Genomic DNA, 19,465 nt, shown 5'->3' on the forward strand with positions numbered 1-19,465 from the left:
GAGAGGAGCCCAGAACAAGGGCACCTGTCACTTCTTCCATGAGGTCTGATTCACTGCGGCCTGTGCCTACTGAGCAGAGCGCTGTCAGCTGTAGGGGCCTGAGGCTTGACGGAAGAATCATTTCCATAGATGAGGCTTGGCAGGCACTGTAATTTGCCCAAGATCTCTCCGGAGACTGGACAGGGACAAACCAATCCTCCAAAACAGGCCACCCTCCAGCAGAATCCGAGTCCAGTTCTTGCCAAAGAGAGTCAGGGACTTGGGTCCTTTCTCCATTCTGCTTTGTGACCCTAAGCTCCTGCCTGAACCCTAAACTTCTCTGGACTTTATGTACACAGCAAGGGCAAGACCATTCGTTTTCCACAGGAACCCAAACTCAGTCCTTCAGCACCTGAGTATCAGAATCCTGACTCGGTGGCCTGGCACAGTTGTTAACACTGGGCCCCTCTGCTGAAAACACCAGGAAGGAGGTCAGCCTGCCTCGACCATGTTCCCCCACTGGCATTTCTTCCTCCAGACCACCTCACTGCCTGGAAAGCTTCAGCTGTCTTTTGCCTTCTAGACCTGCACCTCCAAAAAGCAAAGGACAGCAATGTGAGCTCCCTGAGAGAACGCAACTGCACCCCAACAGCCGTGTGGTCATAAGTGAAAGGAAAGCCTTGAGGGAAGCAGAGGAGCCACTGTCCTGGGAAGTGGGCCCCATCATTTCCTGAGCACCTCTCCTGGATCACCTGAGCAGTCTCAACAATCCTGTGAGGTGCAACAAAACCTCATAGGTTGCAAAGTGTAGCCAGTGACTGCCTGCCAGGATCCAGGCTTCCTCACTCCTGCCTGGATATCCTCCCTTCAAGAGAAGCAGCTGCAAAGCTCAGGAGCCAGCTTGAAGGACAGAGAAGGTGTAGGGAGGGAAGGCAGGTCGGACACAGAGCAGGAATCCCACACACTACAGAGGAGGGGCCCTGCAAGTCTGACATTTTGTTTAAAAAATTCATGCATTTACAGCCCACCTCTGTCATTAGCTGAGTGATCTTGAATCACTTAATATCTGAGCCTTGTTTTTTCATCCGTAAAATGTGACTGACAGCTATATCACATTGGCTAGAACAAGTGAGAAGTGCAAAGCCAGGCTGACTCACATAAATGCTCAGCAGTAACCAGGAGCTTCCATCTTGCAGCCACCGATCCCCAGGCCTAGGAATAGTCCCACCAGACACTAAGCAGCTGGTGTCCCCTGGTGGCCACTGGGAGCCAGGGCAGGAGGGAGGAACAGGGCTGAGGGAAGCAGCTTAGACTGGAAGAGCTTGGGGTTGTGGAACTCAAGGCTTAACCTTGCTGTATCCCTGAATAAGAGAATTGATACTTAAACATTTTTTTCCCCTGAGGGTTCATTAGGCCAGACCTGGAATCCCAAGGAATACTCTTCCCACCACAGGCCTTGAATTTCAAGAGCTCCCTGATTTAAAATGGCAAAGCAAGGGCCAGCCAAAGAGCTCAGCGGGTTAAAGTGCCCAGTGAGGAAAGGGCTTTCAGTGAGAGGAGCCTGAAGAACCAATCAGATGAAAGGGACAAGAACATTCTGGACAGACACACTTAGAATAAAAAGCAAAGGAAGATGCAGGCCAGGTGTGGCATCTAAAGGGCTTTGAATTTCAAGCTGAAATTTTTCCTGAAGGCAGCAGAGGAACTTCAAAGGACTGGCCTGCAACGCTTCAGGAAATCAGACTGGCTCAGGCAAAGGCAGGAGGGAGTGGGGCCTGGGACAAGATAGAAATCTAGAAGGCAGCCTGTAGTGGCATCCAGGAAGAAGAGGAACTTCAGGAACAGCAGCTGCTGTGAGGGACAGAGGTCACATGCAGGGGGTATGGCAGGCAACAGGCACCTGGGCATGTCACACAGAGCCCAGGGGACTGCAAGGCCTGGAGGAATGGGGGATCTGGGCACCAACAGGATGTAATTTTCTTTCTTTTGGTAGTAATGGGATGGAACTCAGAGCCTCCATACTGGCCTGCATCTCCAGCCCCTTCTGAAATTCTGAGACAGGGTCTCGCTAAGTTGTTAAATTGCTCAGGCTAGACTCAAACCTATGATCCTCCTACCTCAGCCTCCCAGAGTGCTAGGATTACAGGCCAGGTGTGTGACACCATACCCGGGATTTGCTACCTGATCAATACTTGTTGTCTCTACAATCTTGTGCTCGGCTCTGGGCTGCAGAAGTGGGATGCCCTGTGGGTCCTCACACTTGGGCTCCCTGTGTGGATTAAAAATGTGAGTGAATGGGTCAGCAAGATAGCTCAGCATATTAAGTGCCTGGTTGGGCAAGCATAGGGACCAGGGTTCAATCCCGTCCCACATGTTGTGCTGGCCGCCCCCCACCCCCGGGGTGCACTGAGCCCATGACAGAGTCTGGGTGTGGTGGCACACACCTGTAATCTCAGCACTAGGGAGGCTCAAAACAGGAGGATCACTACAAGTCCAAGCTACACAGTGAGACCCTGTTCCAAATATGACGTGTGTGTGTGTGTGTGTGTGTGTGTGTGTGTGTGTGTGTGTGTTTTAGGAAAGGGTTTACAGGGTGTTCAGGGTCTCACTACTAGATCAGACTTGTAGTGATCTGTCTGTTTATGGCCTCCCAAGAACTGGGATTACAGGCATGCACCACCATGCCCAGTCTCAAGTGCCTTCTCAGCAAGCCCCTGGGGCGGGGCCGGCACTGCAGGCCCAAGGATAGACCTCACGGTCCCTGTACCTGCCTGCAGGCACTTTAATCCGCTGATCTATTTGGCCAGCCCTCAAATACATAAAAAATGAAAAAAATAAAAAATAAAAAATGTGAATGAAGTTCACCCCAGGCCTGACCATGCTGCCATTCTCCACCCTGAGCTCTGCCTCTGGAGGCAGGACGGGGCTTGGTTTACTGGCAGCCCCAGTGTACTAAGTACCCTGACATCACTGTGGCAGGAGAAGCCCCTCCACAGGACCCCTCCGGGATGCTTCCCTGCTCTCTGCAGCTGCAGTCTGTTCAGGGTGCCTGAGTGAGAGGCCCATGGAGTTGCTTTGTCCAGACTGGACCAAGGGTCCCATCTCTATGGCCCCAAGAGTCACTGCTGTTTGCTGCCTCTGGCCTCTCAACGGGACAGTCGCCATCTCCCCGGCAGGCAGAAGCAGATCAAGGCTGGACCTCCCCAACCCCCAGCCCAAAAGTCTCCTTTTACCCTGAATGCTGCAAAGAATTCAGCAGACAGACACAGTTTAGATACAGTTCTTTCCCCTTTGGGGAGAAGTGAGGAGACAAGGATTTTTTTAAAAACTGTAATTTCCAAAATGCCTACTTTGTTTTTAAACAAACAGGCCAGGTCCTGCCAGGCCTCCTGCCCCGTATGTCTGGAGGCCACCCCCACCCACCAACTCAAGGCTCTGGAGCCCAGTGAAGCAGAGGGAAACTGTTTGGCTTCATTTTCAGACCAGCGCTGTAGCCCAGCCAAGGGAGTCATGGCACAACCTAGTGCCACAGTGCCACCTTCCTGCCCTGGTCCACGCTCACCACGTGGCTCCCAGAGTAGCTCCAGGCCACAGCATTGACAGCAGCACTGACAAAAGGAAGAGCAGGTGTGAGGGGCAACCATGTCTGAAGCCAGGCTCTGCCCCTCCCTCCCTCCTGGGCCAGGGCAGTTTTAGGGCCCTTGGAGCCCATTTCCTCTTCTATAAAATGAGCTCACAGGGCTGTGGTAAGGATGGCTCAGTGCATGAGGAAGAGCACCTTGGGACCTGTGAAAGGCTTTGGTGGAGTGGAAAGTTTGGGTTGACGTCAGAACCTGGCTTCAGTTTGGCAGGCCTCAGGGCAGGGCAGGAAAGGGGGTGGCTGTACTCACCAGTGGGGACCCCGAAGGGTGCTCTCCAGTTTCCCAGTGTCTACATCCCAGATGTAAAGGGCTCCATCCCAGGAGCCTGCCAGTGCATAGTGTCCATCAGGGCTATGGTAGCCAGAGCAGAGCAAGAGAAATGAGCTCAGAGATGAGAACACACACACAACCTGACAGGCATACTCAAAAAGGGTATGCTCTCATAGACACACCTGAACACAGCTTTGGTCCAGTCAGAACCACACTTGAAGCCATCAGCCCTGAAGAGAGATGGGGCCAGGGTCAAAATGGAGGTCCCCTCAGCCCTGCCCCCAGCTGGGAACTCCAGGACCCTTTTCGATCAAAGGTTGGGTACCTCAGAAAGGAGCTCCAGAGAGAGCCCCAGAGGGCTGTGCACAGGAGGAGAACAGTGTAGCCACCCCAGCAAAGGCCACAGGCTGGTACCTGAACACCTGGCGGACATTGCTGAAGCGCAGGTCAATGACCTTCAGCATATCATCACGGGAACAGCTGAGCAGATGCAGCTGGTCATGGCTGAGGCTCAGGGAGGTGACCCGGCCCTGCACAGGGATGACCTGGGTGCAGCAGGACCCCCTGAAGAGCATCCCAGAGAGAGAGGGATGAGGAAGAACTCCTCCTCTCTCATTTATCTGGACTCTAAGCCTGAGGCAGAGTCCAGTGTCAGACCAACTGGTCTGCAGCCTCACTTCTCTGAGATGTCTCCATGACCCTTCCTGCCATGCTCAGAGAAAGGAACAAGAACTCCAAGAACCCTATCTCCAGGCCTCCAACATCTACCCACAGCCACTCCTGTCACCTGCTGTCCCAAAACCGGATCTTCTGGTCATTGTGGCCACTAATGATGATGTGGTCCCCACACACCACATCATTGCAGTAGGAAAGGACATTGATGGTCCTGGAACCTGGGGACCAAAGGGCAGAGAACAAGGTCTCAAGGTTGTTGGGAGCCAGCCCACTGGACATGTGGTGATGCTAAGACCCAAAAGGGATAGTTTCCCCCAAAGGCTATAACCCAGGTCTCATGCCTCCCCTTCTTCACCAGCCTATAGCCCAAGGCAGAGAGTAGTGGAGAGACAGAACAGGAGGATCTTGGGAGGTTTCACCCCAGGGCCTGAGTCCCAGAGATAGCTTGCAGTCCCTTGAGCCTGGGGACCGCTGGCTGATGAGTTAGGGGAGGTAGGGCTGGGCCTTACAGTAGGCTCGTCCAAGATCCCACTCCTTCACTGTACGATCTCGACTCCCAGTCACCGCCTGGTGCCTTATTAGCTTGAATTTGGCAGCCGTCACCTTGTCCTTATGTCCAGACAGTGTTTCCTGCCCCATCCCAGGTATCAATCAAGGGCATGGCCAAGGCCCCCTAAGCAACCCCCCCAAAATCCAGAAGTGTGACCCTTGGACCCTAGGTTGCCCCCCCCCCCCGCGCCTCACCTTGGAATGTGCCTCCCCCACCTTCCAGAGCTGGGCAGCCTGGTTGTAAGTAGCTGCTAAAACCTGGGAGCCCTAGAGAAATGACAGAGAGATCTTGAGCCTGTGCCTGGCCAGAGCAGCATCCCTCAGGCCAGAGGGCTGGGGCTAGGGGCTGCTTCAGAGCTCCCAAATACCCAGGTCACCAAGTCAGGCAGGGGAGCTTAGGCCAGGGAGGAGCCCACTGGCCCAGTTCTAGGATACCCACAATTTCTACCCTGGTCTCAGGGCCCCCACCTGCCTGACAAGGAGATTGGGGAAAAGATCTCATGTCAGTGGGGCAAAATCCTCTCACCGAGGGGTCCATGTCCACACTGGTGATGCTGCCACCAGCTCCCTCAAGGGTCTGGTTGGCCTCTAGGCGTCCTGGGGAAACAGGATGGAACAAGTAATAGCTTGCTAAGTGAAACAGAAGAACTGGGATGCAGAGGGGCAAAATCAGTCTCTCCTCAGTTGGGCACCAAATCACTGGCTGTTCTGAAGCCTGAGCAGGAGGCTGCAACTCCCATGAGACTGCAGGTAAGGGCCCCTGGTGGGGCAGCTAGTCATGGAAAGGACCAGAGAAAAGGACTGTCTCTGCATCCCACAGCAAGCAAGGCTGGGCCAGCTAGCCATCTGCCTCTTCTAGGAAGCCTTTAGGAGTTGACTGAGTTCCTAACACATGCCTATACAGAGCACAACGCTTGGGACACTGTGGACAGTCGCTCTCATCTCATGAGTTCAAGAAACTCAAGTGAGGAGGTAGCCCAGGTACTTGCTTCTCAAAGGCCTGTGCCCATAGGACCTCAGTAAGGAACATACCCCACATCCCGACAGGGATCACCTGAACTTAGCCCTCCCCATTCTGCAGGCCTGGAACCCAGGAGGGAGCCTCTCCCTTCTTCAGCACAGTGACCCAGAATTCCACTCCTATCAAGAGGTTCCTAGCCACTGCCCACAGGAATGTCCCATGTGGAGCAACACAGAGAAGTCCAAGGCCATGGCCCTCCCAGGAGCCAGCTGAGGATAAGTCTGCAGAGAAAGCACAGGGCTGGCCTGCTGGAGGGCGCCTTACCTCCCACGACATTCCAGAGGTGAATGAGGCAGTCAGCCCCACCAGTGGCCAGGAGGTTGCTGTTAGGGCCAAAACAGACAGCATTGACTTCCGAAAGGTGGGCGTCCTGTGGGGCAAGGAGAGGTTGGTACCTTGGTCTTCCCACGCATGCCTCTTTGTGCCCGCTCACGAGCTCTCCCGTGTGCCTGTGGACACACACAGCCTATTACTGGCCTGGTAACCCCACCCCCAGCCCCCATCTCTCCCTTAACCTTGTTTCAAACTTGGCCCAAGCAGTTCTCACCTGTCCTGGACCCGGAAGCAGCCTCTCTCCTACCACCCTATACAGCCTACTCTCCCAGCTTCCTGTCTGCCTCTCCTGCTCATGCCCTCATTGTAAAATTCCTGAGCAGTCTCACCATGGGCTGTAGAGGCAAACTTCTGCCGCCACTGAGAGGTGCAGCCTTGCTTCCCTGGCCCACCTGAGCATCCCTGCGGCCTGTGCTCTCATACACCACATGAGAAGCCCAGCTCTTCCCTTACCAGAACATCCTGAGCCTGGACAGGAAGCTGGGCTGCCACACACACAGGGATACTCTGGTATCGTTGCTCAGGGACACATCCAATTGAGTGACCTCTCCTCTTCTTGAAACTGCAAGGGTGAGTGTCAGAGGGCATTCAGCAAGGTTTCTGATACAGGGACTTCACGATCAACAAGAAGCAAACATGGCAGGTAACAGAACACATTCTCAGGCTACACTTAGCACCTTCCCCAGCCCCGCCTAACCCCTGTGGAGATGCAGCAGGCAGTACACAGAGACAGGCCCAGGACTGGGTGGGGGTGTCAAATGCAGAGAAACCTCAGAGCTGGGATTTTAGTTACTGCCTTGTCACTGCTTGGCTCTATGACTGAACACATCTGACATCCTGAGCCTCCATCTCCAACTGAGTAAGAGTACCTCCAGGCTCAAGCTAGAGCTCTTGGTCCCTTGTGAAGATCTTATGTGAGAGCAGAGCCTTGTGAGGTTGGAAGATAGCTGGCGCAAGTTGGAAATTAAACCAGATACCTAGCTCCTGATTCTGGGCCCCAACAGACACATAGATAGCAGGCACCACATGCACTGACAAACTGAGACATGTACACGGACAAGCCTGGACTCAGGAAGCCTGACACAGGGCTCCAACAGGCCCGATCCCTTCACACATATGTGCATACACACTTACTCCAGCAGCCCCTTCACCACATCCACACAGTGGGACAGTGTCAGAGAAGTGGCTGAAGCAGACCTGGAGCAGAACCAGAGAGAGGTGCTGTGGGACAGGCCAGTGGCTGTACAAACAGCACTCAAAGTGTAGTGAATACTCCCTACACTTTGCTGGAAGCCAGAAGGCTCATAACTCTTGAACATGGAATAAGAACTTGACTCCCTGAAAACCAGGACCCAAATCAACCCAGGAACAGGGAGGGAGGGATTAGTAAGAACTATCTCACCTCCCAGGGGTTCACTAGCAAAGGTTCATGGAAGACTGACCTGGGGCAAGTGGGGAGGGGTGAAGGGTACCAGCCTGAGATAGCACAGGGCTTGGAGCAGGAGGGAAAGCCTAGGCTGAGTGGCCCTGGAAATACTCAAGAAGGGCCAGCGAGATAGCTCAGTGGACTAAGTGCCTGCTTAGGCAAGTGCAGGGACTGGAAGTTAGATCCTGGGCACCACATGCTGCCCCAGCCATGCCCCCAAGCATGCTCAGCCAGCCACCAGGACTGGGTGTTTTGGTGCATGCCTGTAATCCCAGCACTGGGGAAGATGAAAACAGGAGGATCATTACCAGTTCAAACTGCATAGACCTTGTACCAAATGCAGAAAGAAAGAGGAGAGAGAGAGAGAGAGAGAGAGAGAGAGAGAGAGAGAGAGAGAGGAAAAAGAAAAAAAGAAATGCTCAAGAGAAGGTGGGTCCTGGGGTATCTTGGCCCATCAGAGTCCTGTCCTTTGTGTCTCATGCCGTTCCCCAAGGCTTTCACTGCCCCAGAGCCTGGACATTAGGGACTTGCAAGGAGAGACAGAAGGCTCCAGATTGGGGAGTGCTCAGCCCAGCAGGGGGCAGCCTCAGTGACAGCAAACTAGGACCTGTGGAGACTAGACAGACAGGGGCTGGAGAATGAAAGCCCCCTCAGATCTTAGTAATGTGGGCCATATTTGTGCATGCTCAGATGTTCATAGTCAGGGATGCCATGCACATGGCAGGCACAGCTGAACCCTGGGCCTTGCCCACAGTCCCCTCCTATGACACCCTTCACAACCCTTACTCTCCACCCCAGAGTGCTGGGCCTGGGAAGGAGAGAAAGGGGTGTGACACAGAGCCCACCTGGCTCCAAGCACTTGAATTCAGGTCAGCCCTAGCTGTGCCCAGTCTCCCCAGCCCTCTCAGGAGCTGGCCCCAAGGCCAGAGTAAAATCGACAGCCTGCAGCCCGGCTTGGAACTTGGTCAGCCACTCAGTCCTCACCTGAAGGGCCTCTTCCATTTCTCACAAGCCTCACTCTCCAGGGAGTCCCACTCAGCAGCCAGGGCCAGAGTCTCCGTGCTCTCCCTGATCCCTTTGCCTAGGGTGTCTGGGACCCTAGGAACGGGAATGAGGCTCAGGAAGGCCAAGGGACCAGGCCAGCCCCTCCCTGCCCCAGCAGGACCATGGTGGACGTGAGGGGTCAGTGGAGGGGGTGGATGAGTACCAGGCACACACGCGGGCTCCGGGGCCATATCACCTGTGCACGCTGGGACTGTGGTCGTGCACAGGAACAGGCAGGTGTAGGGTCCCCAGGTGCAGTTAGTTGGGCACAGGGATCAAAGGGCAATTGTGGGCCGAGGCCAGACAGCCAGCAGACCCTGGCCTGTCCCCATTCTTACTCGCTGATGCTCACAGTCCGCTTAGCAGCCTTCTTCAGCTCCTGGGACATCCGAGCCTGGCTGGCCCTGGGGGGAGAAAAGCCTCCTAAAGTCGGGTCTACCATGGAGCTTGCCCTTGAGGTAAAGCACAAGACACTCTGTCTTCAGGCTGTGGCCAGACTCTGTCCCTTCTCCCTGGAGAGCCTACCTGCTGGCTGGACCCTTTTAAACAAGGGCAAAGCCAGACTTCTCTCCGAGCAAGGGTGAGGTGAGAAGGGTGTCCCAGAGAGGCAAGGCTTACTACCCAAAGGGGCAGATCTACTCCGAAGGGGACTAGTTGCTTGCCCTCACCGCTCCCGGCGCTCTAGGCGCAGGTTGCGCTCGATGGCAGCCCGTGCCTTGAGCTGCACTAGCCGCTCCAGCAGGCTGCTGGCCTCCTCCTGGAGCCTGCGCAGTGCCGCCTCCTGGTTCCCGGTGCGCACGCGCAGATCCTCATAGGCCGCACGCTGCGCCAAGTTCTTCGCCTGCTGCTCTTCCACCTGCTGGGCCTGCTGGGCCCGCGCCTCTTGCAGCTGCGCCACTCGGGCCTCCAGAGCTGCTAGCCTGCAGGGCAGTGAGGGCCACAGGTGGGTCACCGCCCTGTGGGACCGGGCCTCTGGGCTGATAAACCCGCCCTTAGCTACATAGCTTTCCAGATGGCCGCACCACATCTTCAACCAAGCCAAGCCTCAGAGCGCCCCCTCCCCCCCCCACCCCCCCGAGTCCTCTGACCCTAGTCTCAGGTCAGAGGACTATTTAATGAATGACCTGGGGAAAGCTCAGGTCCTATGATGCCACCGCCACCACCCCCGCCTTGGGCAAGTATGGTCCCTCTCTGGGTGCCTCACCTGCCTTGCCGCTCCTCCAGCTGCAACTGCTGGGTGCCCATAGCTGCGCTCTTCTCCACCACCTGGTAGGCCATCTTCGGGGAGAGGTCGAACAGGTGGGCATGGATGGGTACCTCCGCAGGGCTCACACCAGGCTCCAGCCCCTCTGGGCTGTCACCCGTTACCCCCACATGCCCACCTCCTTCCGGACAAGAACCCTGACAGGCAATGAGGTTTAGGGTGACTGCTGCAGCCATCCAGGCATAGTGGCTCCCCTGTGTAATCCCAGCAACCTGGGAGGGTGAAGCAGGACTGAAAGTTCCAGCCCAGCCTGAGCAATGTGGCATCTTTGTGACACTTCATCTCTTCATTTCCTCTCAAATGAGGATTCTGATTTTTCCTCATTTGGGTTTTTTTTTTATTTTATTTGCATTTATTTTATGCTTAATTTATTCCTGTGCCATAAGTTTTTGTTTCTTCAGCTTCTTCTGGCATAGCTTTTTCTTCTGTACAACCTCTTCCTCTAGTTTAGGAACAATTTGTTCTTTTTCAGTAAGGATCATCTCACTGTGGCAAGGGGAGCTCATGGATGGGTTAATCCAGCCATGAGCTCTCTAAGCACAGTGGTGCATCTTGGGCGCTTTGTTCACCTGGATATGTTCAATAACCAGAGAATCTACATCTAAACCCTTAAGCTCAGCATTATTCTCTGCATTTTTAGGCATGTGCAGCAAAAATTCAGCACTGACCCTGAGTCCAGCCCCACTGTTTGGCCTGGGCACACCTACTAACTCCACCATTGTAATGCAGGAATGGTACACATTGCTTCTTTAATGTGACATCCTTCAGATACTTGGTGGCCTTTCAGATATGCATACCCTTGATGGCCTGGGCAGTTTCACACGTGTTCTTAAAGTAAACATGAAGATTTGAGCCTCTTGATTTGCATGATTTTGTGGGTTTTCTAGGTCAAGAGAGTAGCAAACCACTTTCACAGGTCACCTCAGGCCGCTCATAGGAAGAGAAAGAGGGATGGTTTCTTCCTCATTTGTAAAATGAGAATGATAGTCCTCACCTCATCAGGTAACACCAATTATGAGAAATATTTCAAATATCAGGAAATGTTTATCTTAGCAATTACATGTGCCATGCCTTATTCTGAGCATTCTACAAATATTAACTCATAATCTCCATAATCACATTATAAGGTAAGCACTGCAATTTTCACTTTACTGATGGGGACACTGGCAGGTTAAGTGACTTGTCCTAACCTGATGCACAGGTTTCAGGGCAGAGCCACACAAGGCTAAGACCGGTATGTGGGAATACAGAGCCCGACTGAATGGAGTTGCCTACAGCCCAGAAGTGGGGCACAGGTCATCTCATTGGTACCTCTGCCTCACTCAGCAACCCTTCAATGGAGAGCCACTGAGGCCTTTTCCCTCCTGCTGCTGCTAAGGGGTCTGTAGGAGAGACAGATCCCAGGTAAAGCAGTGCCCACCAGGCGGCAAGGGGAACATGAGGCCCACGGACTCTGAGCACCTTCAGCCCGGTAAATAACTGAAGCTGGGGGCTGTGAACCTGGTCCTGGTATTTTTTCACTTTTTTCCTGGTAAAGACAGACTGCACTGACACAACTCGCTGTGCAGGGCTGAGGAGGGACCTCACACACTCTTACGTTTCTAGCAGGCCATTATGACACAGTTTTTTCCCCACTGAGCAATCCAATCATGACCTGACTTCCTTGCCTGCCATTTGCATTTTTACCATTCATTATTTTTTATTTGATCCTTGTCAAAACTTAAGTGATAGAAGTAAAAAATGGATTAGTAGTTGCCACTAGTTAGAGAGGATTGGAAGGAGGGAGGTTAAGATGACTAAAAAGAGGTAGTGGGGCTGGGAGATGGCTTAGAAGAATGAGCAAGTGCAAGGCAAGTGCAAGGTCTTGAGTTCAAGCCCTGGTACCTAAAAAAAAAAAAAAAAGATACTTGGGCTGGAGAGATAGCTCAGTAGAGTAAGTGCCTGCCTGGCAAGCACAGCATCAATCCCTGGTACCACAAAAAATAAAAATAAAAAATAAAAAGAGGTAGCAAGAAGATCCTGTGATGAAATAGTGCTGCCTCCTCTGATGGTGACACCATTCTGCACATGTGACAATGTCACACCATTATCAAGTTGCAAACACAACAGCAACTCTGGGGGAAGAGATGCTCTGCTGTGTTCCTAGAATTTCCACACTTGGGCTGGGCAGGTCACCTGACACACTATAAATACAGGCCCCTCCGTCTTGTCCTGTGGCAACTCCACAGGGCTAGGTTTTGTGGCTGTACTCTCTATGCCTCGTATGTCCCAACTGTTAATACATATTAGTTGATAACTGTTCATATTTATTGAAAGAATGAATGGAGATGACAGGCAGGGAACAGGAAGTTCAAATAGGCTCTACCTCCTGAAGCCTCGGTTTCCTCTTCTGCAACTATGAAGTTATGGAGGATTAACTGAGATAATCTACAGTCCAGCTCTTACAGGGAGTCAACCCTTGATGTGGTGTTGGCTGAACTACCGGGAGATGGTAACTGTAGATGTGAGGTTAAGAAAGCAGCTGAGCACGAAAGTGCAGGGCTCAGGAAAGGCTGGGCTGCAGGTAGACCTAGGAGTCGGCGAAGTCAGCAAATGCTGGCCAGAGCGCCCACTCAGCTCCACGAACACTCACATTTAAAGGAATAGAGGTAGTGGGGAGGAGAGGAGCCAGAGAAGCAAGCTCAGAAGCAACAGCCACAGAATGAAGGGATGAGCATGAAACAGGAGCCAAGAGACACCATTCACAGGAAGGGCAGCTGTGTCAAGTGAAGAGAGGTACCTCATCCTGCCACAGAGTACTTCAGCCTTAGGCAGCCTGCACATGTATATTACATGGTGCTGGGCCCAGAGCTTGACTGCACAAGGGATGAGGGGTGGACAGGTGAAAATGGAAGTGAACAAGCAGGCTAAACCATCAGGAAGGGAGGACAGGCTGCCAGGCCCCTGCCCACCCACTCTCTTCCCTGAGATCTCGTCTCTCTCCAGCCCCTGCTACAGCCACTTCATTGTAGGATGCCACTCTGACCTCCTACCCCTCCGCCTGTGAGACACACAGGCGCTCACTCCTGCTGCACTGGGCTCAGGGAATGTGGCTAACACAGCAGATTCTCACTGCCACCTTTGGAAAACTGTATCTCCTTACTGCAAAATTTTGGATCCTGGCCCTGTCCCCTTCTTGCATCCCTGCCCAGCTTACCTCACCACAGACCAGCCGGAGCCCCTCCTCCTCTTGTTGCCACTTCACCTTCAGAGTGGCTGGTGACGTGACTCCGTCTGAGTCAGGCCTTGACTCCCTTTCCCTGCCAAGCGATGAGTAGCACTCAGGACCATAACCACCACCCCCACTTACCCCAGGGCCCAAAGGCCTCCAATATGACCTAAAATATGAGCCATTAACTTTTTTTCCTTTTTTAATTTTATGTATTTGGTACAGGGTCTCACTATGAAACATGGACTCATAGTGATCCTCCTGTTTCAGCCTCCCCAGCATTGGGAATATAGGCATGCCCAGTCTTCGTAGCTGGCTTGGCGTGCCTGGGGTGGTGCCTGCATGGCATACCGTACCAGGGATCTGGTATCAGGGATCGAACCCAGGTCCTTGCATGTGCCTAGGCAGGGGCTTACACTGCTGAGCTATCTCCATGGCCCAAGAGCCATTAACTTTCTTCTGGGGAAAGTGGAAGCCAGCAAGCAGTCGAGGAAAAGTCAAGTCTCAGAAATGAGCTTCTGTGACTCCTGGGTTCTGGAACTGTCCAGGCCTTGGGTTTCCTGGCTAGAGACCCTTATCAAAAAGCACCTGGCCCCAACCCATAGCTCTTGTTTTTACCCCCTCTTTGGAATGGAGTTGGACCTTTCCTGCAGGCATTTGATAAGGAACCAGGAGATGGGCAAAGACTGAGAAGGGGAGGAGGACAGGGGCATGGGGAAGGAGACAGGCTAACGCAAGGAGCAAGGGGTAGTGAGAAAGCAGGTGCTAGGCAGCTGGGGTGGGGGTTAAGGGCCCACTCACCCCTGCAGCTGCAGGGAAATGAGGTACCAGGAAAAAAAAAATGAACCCAGGTGGGGGAAGCAGATCCAAGCACTGACAGCCCACTACATATACTCACCAGGAGCCCGCATGGGGGGCAGGGACCTCACTGGGCTCCAGCTGCAGCTTCTCTGAGAATTTGGCCAGCAACTCAGCCTTCTCTAGGAGACGGTTGTCTGAGGGTACAAGAGGGTGAGCCTGGGGCAGAGACAGACATGCCCCAGGAGACCACTGGTCTCCAAGTCACCTCTGGTGGGGAGAGAGGGATTCCAGGGATGCTGGAATAGGCAAGCTCTGAGGAGTGTGCTCTACCCCTTGCCTGAGGGGTACTGTGCAGCTCAACAGGGCCTTCTGCTGGCACAAGCTCCTCATGACACTGGCCCTTTTCACAGATTTGCCTCAGACCCCACCCTGGACCCACCCAGGAAAACAGGCTACTCTCACAGGATGGAAGGACCACCACTGCTGGGGACAGCGATGGCTGGCAGGGTACTGAGGGAAGTGGAATTGATTCATCTGGCCCATGGCAGGGCTCAGCTCCAGAGCAAAATGACACAACCAAAAAGCTTCACCTAGACTGGGTGTGGTGGCACACACTTGTAATGCCAGCACTCCAGAGGCTGAGGCAGAAAGGATCAACTGTGAGCTCAAGGCCTGCCTGAACTACACAGTGAGACCCTGTCTCAAAAAAAAAAAGCTTCACCTGCATCTGGCCATCAGTCAGTCACTTCCTCTCCAAGGAGAGCGACTTCCACTAAAGCAATCCTTACTTCCTCAAAGTTGGTGCAAAGTAGCCCCAGCTCAAAACAGAAAGTCCTTGAGCAATTATCCAACAGACCTTCTTAAGTTGGTAGCTTGACCCTGGGACACACACACACACACACACACACACACACACACACACACTATCCATCCATGCTGACTTTGTCTTCTCTAGACTGCGGGTGGTAAGCCTAGTCCCCTCAGCTACCCTCCTTCACCCAGTGCCCAGTGGGCACCTTGACTAAGATCCCTGGGTCTGGCCTAGTCCTCACACAAAACCCCACCTTAGCCCTCAGAGAACTGTACTGCTACCCACCCTCCAATAAGTCCAAAGGCCTATTGTGTCTGATTTACAGATATAAAGCATGACATTTGGGGCAAGAGGCTTGAACTGCCCAAGACCACAGAGATAGCGGGACCTTCAGGATCTCATTTCAGTACCTCAAGCTCTACAGGCCCTTGGATTTCCAGCTGGGGAGGGGGTATATGTAGTCCTTCCTCTAACCAGGAAGTCCCATAACCCATTTGAGCAGTGGAAAAGCCAGGCTGCCTGGAGGTAGGGGGCTGGCCTCCCAACCCTGATGGGAAAGGACCTGCCTGCACCTGGAAGATTTCAGTGAAATTTCCCAGGGTACAAGCAGATGTAAATGTGTGGGTGCAATGGAGCTGCAGAGACTGTGACTAGACTTGCAGCCTCAGCCACAGGATCTCAGGTGACCAGAGGCCCTATACACATAAGCACACCTAGGTGTGTTGTTGTTGTTGTTGTTTGCAGAACTGGGGATTGAACTCAGGCCCTTGCGTTTGCCAGGCAAGCGCTTATTCTACTGGGCTATCTCCCAGGCCCCCAGCACACCTGTTGCCACATGCCTCCCTGACCAGCAGCCCAGAAAGAGTTCTTGGAAAGTCTGATTTCCCAGAGCTCAGCTAGCATCCTCAAGATCCTCAAGAAATCCGGAGCCTCTGCTGCTCCCTCAGGCAGGGGTGGGCTGGGCACCCAAGGACTCCAGGAATTCAGCCAGGATCACCTATCAGTGGCAGAGCCTGAGGTTCAGTTTCTTCCATTGCTGGATCTGCTAATAAGTCGCTGCTCTGAGCAGTCCTGCCTTCCTCCACTGGCCCACGCAGACCAAATGGATTAATCAGGCCCTACCTACCCTGGGGATCGTCGGGGACGGGGGAGGCATAGGAGATCCTGAAAACCAACACTAGAGACAAATGTGTCAATTAGTGGGAGGCAGAGCCAAGCCTTGAGGGACACCAGGAGCGCAGAGCCTGTATTGAAAAAGGCCGGAATCCTGCCCTCTAGGAAGTGGGGAGTGGCCAGGTTGGAGGCACAAGGCACAGGACCTCAGGAGCGAGAGGGTGCTGGGGCCCTCCAGAGCAGTGAGACAAATCCTCTCGAGTGCAGGGGCCCTTCTCCACGGCACCTTCAAAGCCCCCGAGGGCGCACTTACAGGCCGGCACCAGCTCCAGGAAGAGCACCTTTTGCGTGCGATCCCGCTGCCGCAGTTGTCGCATGATGTGGCGTTTCCAAAGGGCGGCTCGGGCGACCGGGACGCAGGAGCCCTCGGACCCCGCCATGGCCGCAGCCTCCATCCCGCTCCGAGCGCTGTCCCTTCAGCGGAAGGCGCGGCCCGATCCGCCGGGCGTGGCCTCGAGGAGACCCCGTGACGTCACAACTGCGCGGGGAATCCCCGGGTCGTACCAAGTGTACGCACAGGGGAGCGCTTCTCGTGGATTGACGAAAGCCGTCTCGGGTCCTGCGCCGCTGAGGCCCACCAAAGCGTCTTCCTCGGAGGGGCTGCTGTTGGTGCCAGAGGTGATCGAGGGGCCCAGGTTTGGCGCCTCCGCGGCGACCTCTCAGACGCAGAGCCTCCGGGGCGGCCTCCCCTTCGGCCGCTGGCGCGCTCCGCAGGCGGGACCTCCAGACCCAAGTCTTTAACCTCGCCGCGACCGGCAGTAAAGAAAACGTTCTCCAGCTACCCCAGTCCTAGCCCGGGTTCTGGAGACGCGAACATGAACTCCCAAGAGGACACAAACTCCCTGAGGCACATGCAGCCTGAGAAAAAGCACAGAGGCGGGCTAGATCGAAGGGAAGAGACCTGCTTTTCAGAGATAATGGCATCAAGTCTGGTCTGTGAGGATTAAATCAGAGTCAGAGGGAGAGAAAAAAGACTAAACTGGGAAAACCCAGTCCAGGGATTCGACGACAGAAAAATTCCCAACAGGTTCAGAGCTGCAAGAACAGCCAGTGGAGGGTAAGGGTGGAGCAGGGATTAAGGGGCCCAGTTGGTAGCTGGAAATTTTAGACCCTAAGAGTAAAGGGATGCAGTTGGTTCTATTTGGAAACTCCCTGGCCCAGAAGAAAGGAAGGACTTCGTTGCCTGAAGTTGCAAGGAGTGAGTGCAGAGCTGGCCAGCGGCCCAGTGTCCTGACTCAGGCACAGTGATTCTTTGGGCAGCCTCTTGGGGAGCAATCAAAGGCTGCCAGGAACTGTAATAAAACTTTCTAAAGGTCCCTGTCCCTGACCTCTGCAGACTCTGTCTGGAATAAGAAATGAAAGAAGAGACGCTGGCCCAACCTCACCCTAGGGAACTGTGGGGTAGGCCCAGGAAGTTCTCTTCATGAATGAAGGCCAACTGAGCCATCCCCAGGGAAGGAAAAATCTGGTAGATGTAGAGCACCCTTTCAAGTCCTGCAGGTTACAGGTCTGTTGTGATTCTGGTGCAGAGGGGTCACAAGCCGTGGAAACATTAAAGCCAGTGACACCAAGGACAGTGTACCCTGCTGAGCTTGGAAACCACAGTGAACCACTCAGTGGTCTGGCTACACGCACTGAGGTTTACAACAGCTTCTGTTCAAGCCAGCCTGGTTGACCTCATGTATCATCTCCAGAAACACTTCCTTGTTCCTGCACTGAGTTAAGGCTTCTGCTGCACAATCTGGGGCCCACGGCAATACACACCTTCTAACCCCACAGTCATCACACCGTACTATGATCCATGGGTTCTCCTTGGGACAGTGCTAGGTCTGGCCTGCCTGTCGAAGGAATATTTCTGTTGCAGGTGGGTGGTAAATTCACCAGAAAGCATGCCCAGAAGAAAGGCATTGGGCTGGTGAGATGGCTCAGTGGTCTAAAGCACCTACTTACAACAAGCTAAGCCAAGCAAAGCACAGGGACCGCAGTTCAATCCCCCAGCACCACATGCCAGCCCGCCCCGCCCCCTGGTGGGCCGAGCTGGCCACACACACACACTAAATAAATAAATGTTAAATTTAAAAAAAAAAGAAAGGCATATAGTGTTGTGGAGACCCAGGACCAGTTGGTAACAGAGGTGAATTCACTTTAGGGATTCACTGACTTGCTCAGGTGCTTATGTGCCTTGGAAAATGGCGTGCTCTTTCTTGTCAGGTGGGAGATACAATGGAAGCAATTTTTCCTAATTCTCTTTTGACTCACAGAACACTATTTAAGTCATTTTGTTTGTGGGTTGTTTTGGGAGGTGTCTTGTAGCACAGAGGATTGAATCCAGGGCCTTCTCACTCAGCTACATCCCCAGCTCATTTTTTTTTTTTTAAATTTTATTTCAGGACAGTGCCTTGCTAAGTCACTAAGTTGTCCAGGCTGGCCTCCAGTGTGCGGTTCTCCTATGTTAGTCTTCCACAGCATTGTGACTGTAGACTTAGACTTGTGCCTCTTGGCCTAAGTAGTGCATGAGAAAAAACAGTGTTTGACTTTGACTAAATATTTATTTTGTCTTTAGAACATGAACGACTATATCATGAAGTTCACTTAAGCCAAATGTGATGGTGAGTATCTGTAATCCCAGTTTACTGAAGAGATGGTGCAGACAGATCTTATTTTTGAAGCTAGAGTGGGCTACTTAACTAGACTTTATCTCAAAATAAAAGTAAAAGGGCTGGGGAGGCAGCTCAGTAGTAGAGCACTACTAGGCTCAATCCCAAGTACCACCAAAAATACTTTTTCACTTAAAATTTCAAATAATATATGAAGACAAATTTTTAGTTTTTACATTTTACCTGTCTTCAATTTATTGTGATTTACTTATAGAAAAAAATTCATTAAATATAGAAATTATTATATCATGATTTGAGACCTAAAGTACTTTAGAGTACAGTTTGGAGCTTGTACCTAGATTAGATGTCTCCTAGATGCAAGAGAATTGTTCAAAATTTTAGTCAAAACAGTGTGGTACTAAAGATAGACATAGCTCAATAGAGTAGAATTGAAACCCAGAAATAAACATACATCTATGGCCAGTTGATTTTTGGCAAGAGTAATGGTTAATTGTCAATGTCATCTTCTCTGGATTAAAGATACATAGCTAGCTAGTACAATGTCATTTCTGGGTAGATCAGATAGTGCTGATGAAAGAGAGTGTGGCCATAGCCACTTTCCCATCACTGAGAGAGTACCAGCACCCTCAGCCTAAGGGAGGAGAAGTCTACT

General features: G+C 52.9%; 1 protein-coding gene across 3 annotated transcripts in view; it reads right to left on the reverse strand.

Moving 5' to 3' along the window:
- The window catches only part of Atg16l2 (autophagy related 16 like 2), a 29,647-nt gene extending 13,015 nt beyond the window's left edge, over positions 1-16,632 (reverse strand). For 2 of the 3 annotated variants that reach the window (XM_023702162.1, XM_023702163.1), the window contains exons 1-17: positions 16,449-16,632; positions 14,309-14,405; positions 13,399-13,501; positions 10,143-10,216; positions 9,607-9,858; positions 9,277-9,342; positions 8,879-8,992; positions 7,603-7,665; positions 6,922-7,030; positions 6,400-6,505; positions 5,641-5,711; positions 5,310-5,381; positions 5,075-5,195; positions 4,678-4,783; positions 4,305-4,454; positions 4,073-4,120; positions 3,870-3,971 (exon numbers count right to left, since the gene is read on the reverse strand). In XM_023702162.1, the coding sequence (XP_023557930.1) occupies positions 3,870-3,971; positions 4,073-4,120; positions 4,305-4,454; positions 4,678-4,783; positions 5,075-5,195; positions 5,310-5,381; positions 5,641-5,711; positions 6,400-6,505; positions 6,922-7,030; positions 7,603-7,665; positions 8,879-8,992; positions 9,277-9,342; positions 9,607-9,858; positions 10,143-10,216; positions 13,399-13,501; positions 14,309-14,405; positions 16,449-16,590 (1,796 nt within the window). In that variant the 5' untranslated portion in view covers positions 16,591-16,632. Of the gene's footprint in view, positions 1-2,974; positions 3,588-3,869; positions 3,972-4,072; positions 4,121-4,304; positions 4,455-4,677; positions 4,784-5,074; positions 5,196-5,309; positions 5,382-5,640; positions 5,712-6,399; positions 6,506-6,921; positions 7,031-7,602; positions 7,666-8,878; positions 8,993-9,276; positions 9,343-9,606; positions 9,859-10,142; positions 10,217-13,398; positions 13,502-14,308; positions 14,406-16,448 lie in introns of those variants that run through there. The other variant, XM_023702161.1, reaches the window with a different exon arrangement.
- Positions 16,633-19,465: the final 2,833 nt, after the last annotated feature.

The sequence above is a fragment of the Octodon degus genome, unplaced genomic scaffold (genome assembly GCF_000260255.1).
Source record: "Octodon degus isolate 3935 unplaced genomic scaffold, OctDeg1.0 scaffold00146, whole genome shotgun sequence".
Lineage (NCBI taxonomy): Eukaryota > Metazoa > Chordata > Mammalia > Rodentia > Octodontidae > Octodon > Octodon degus.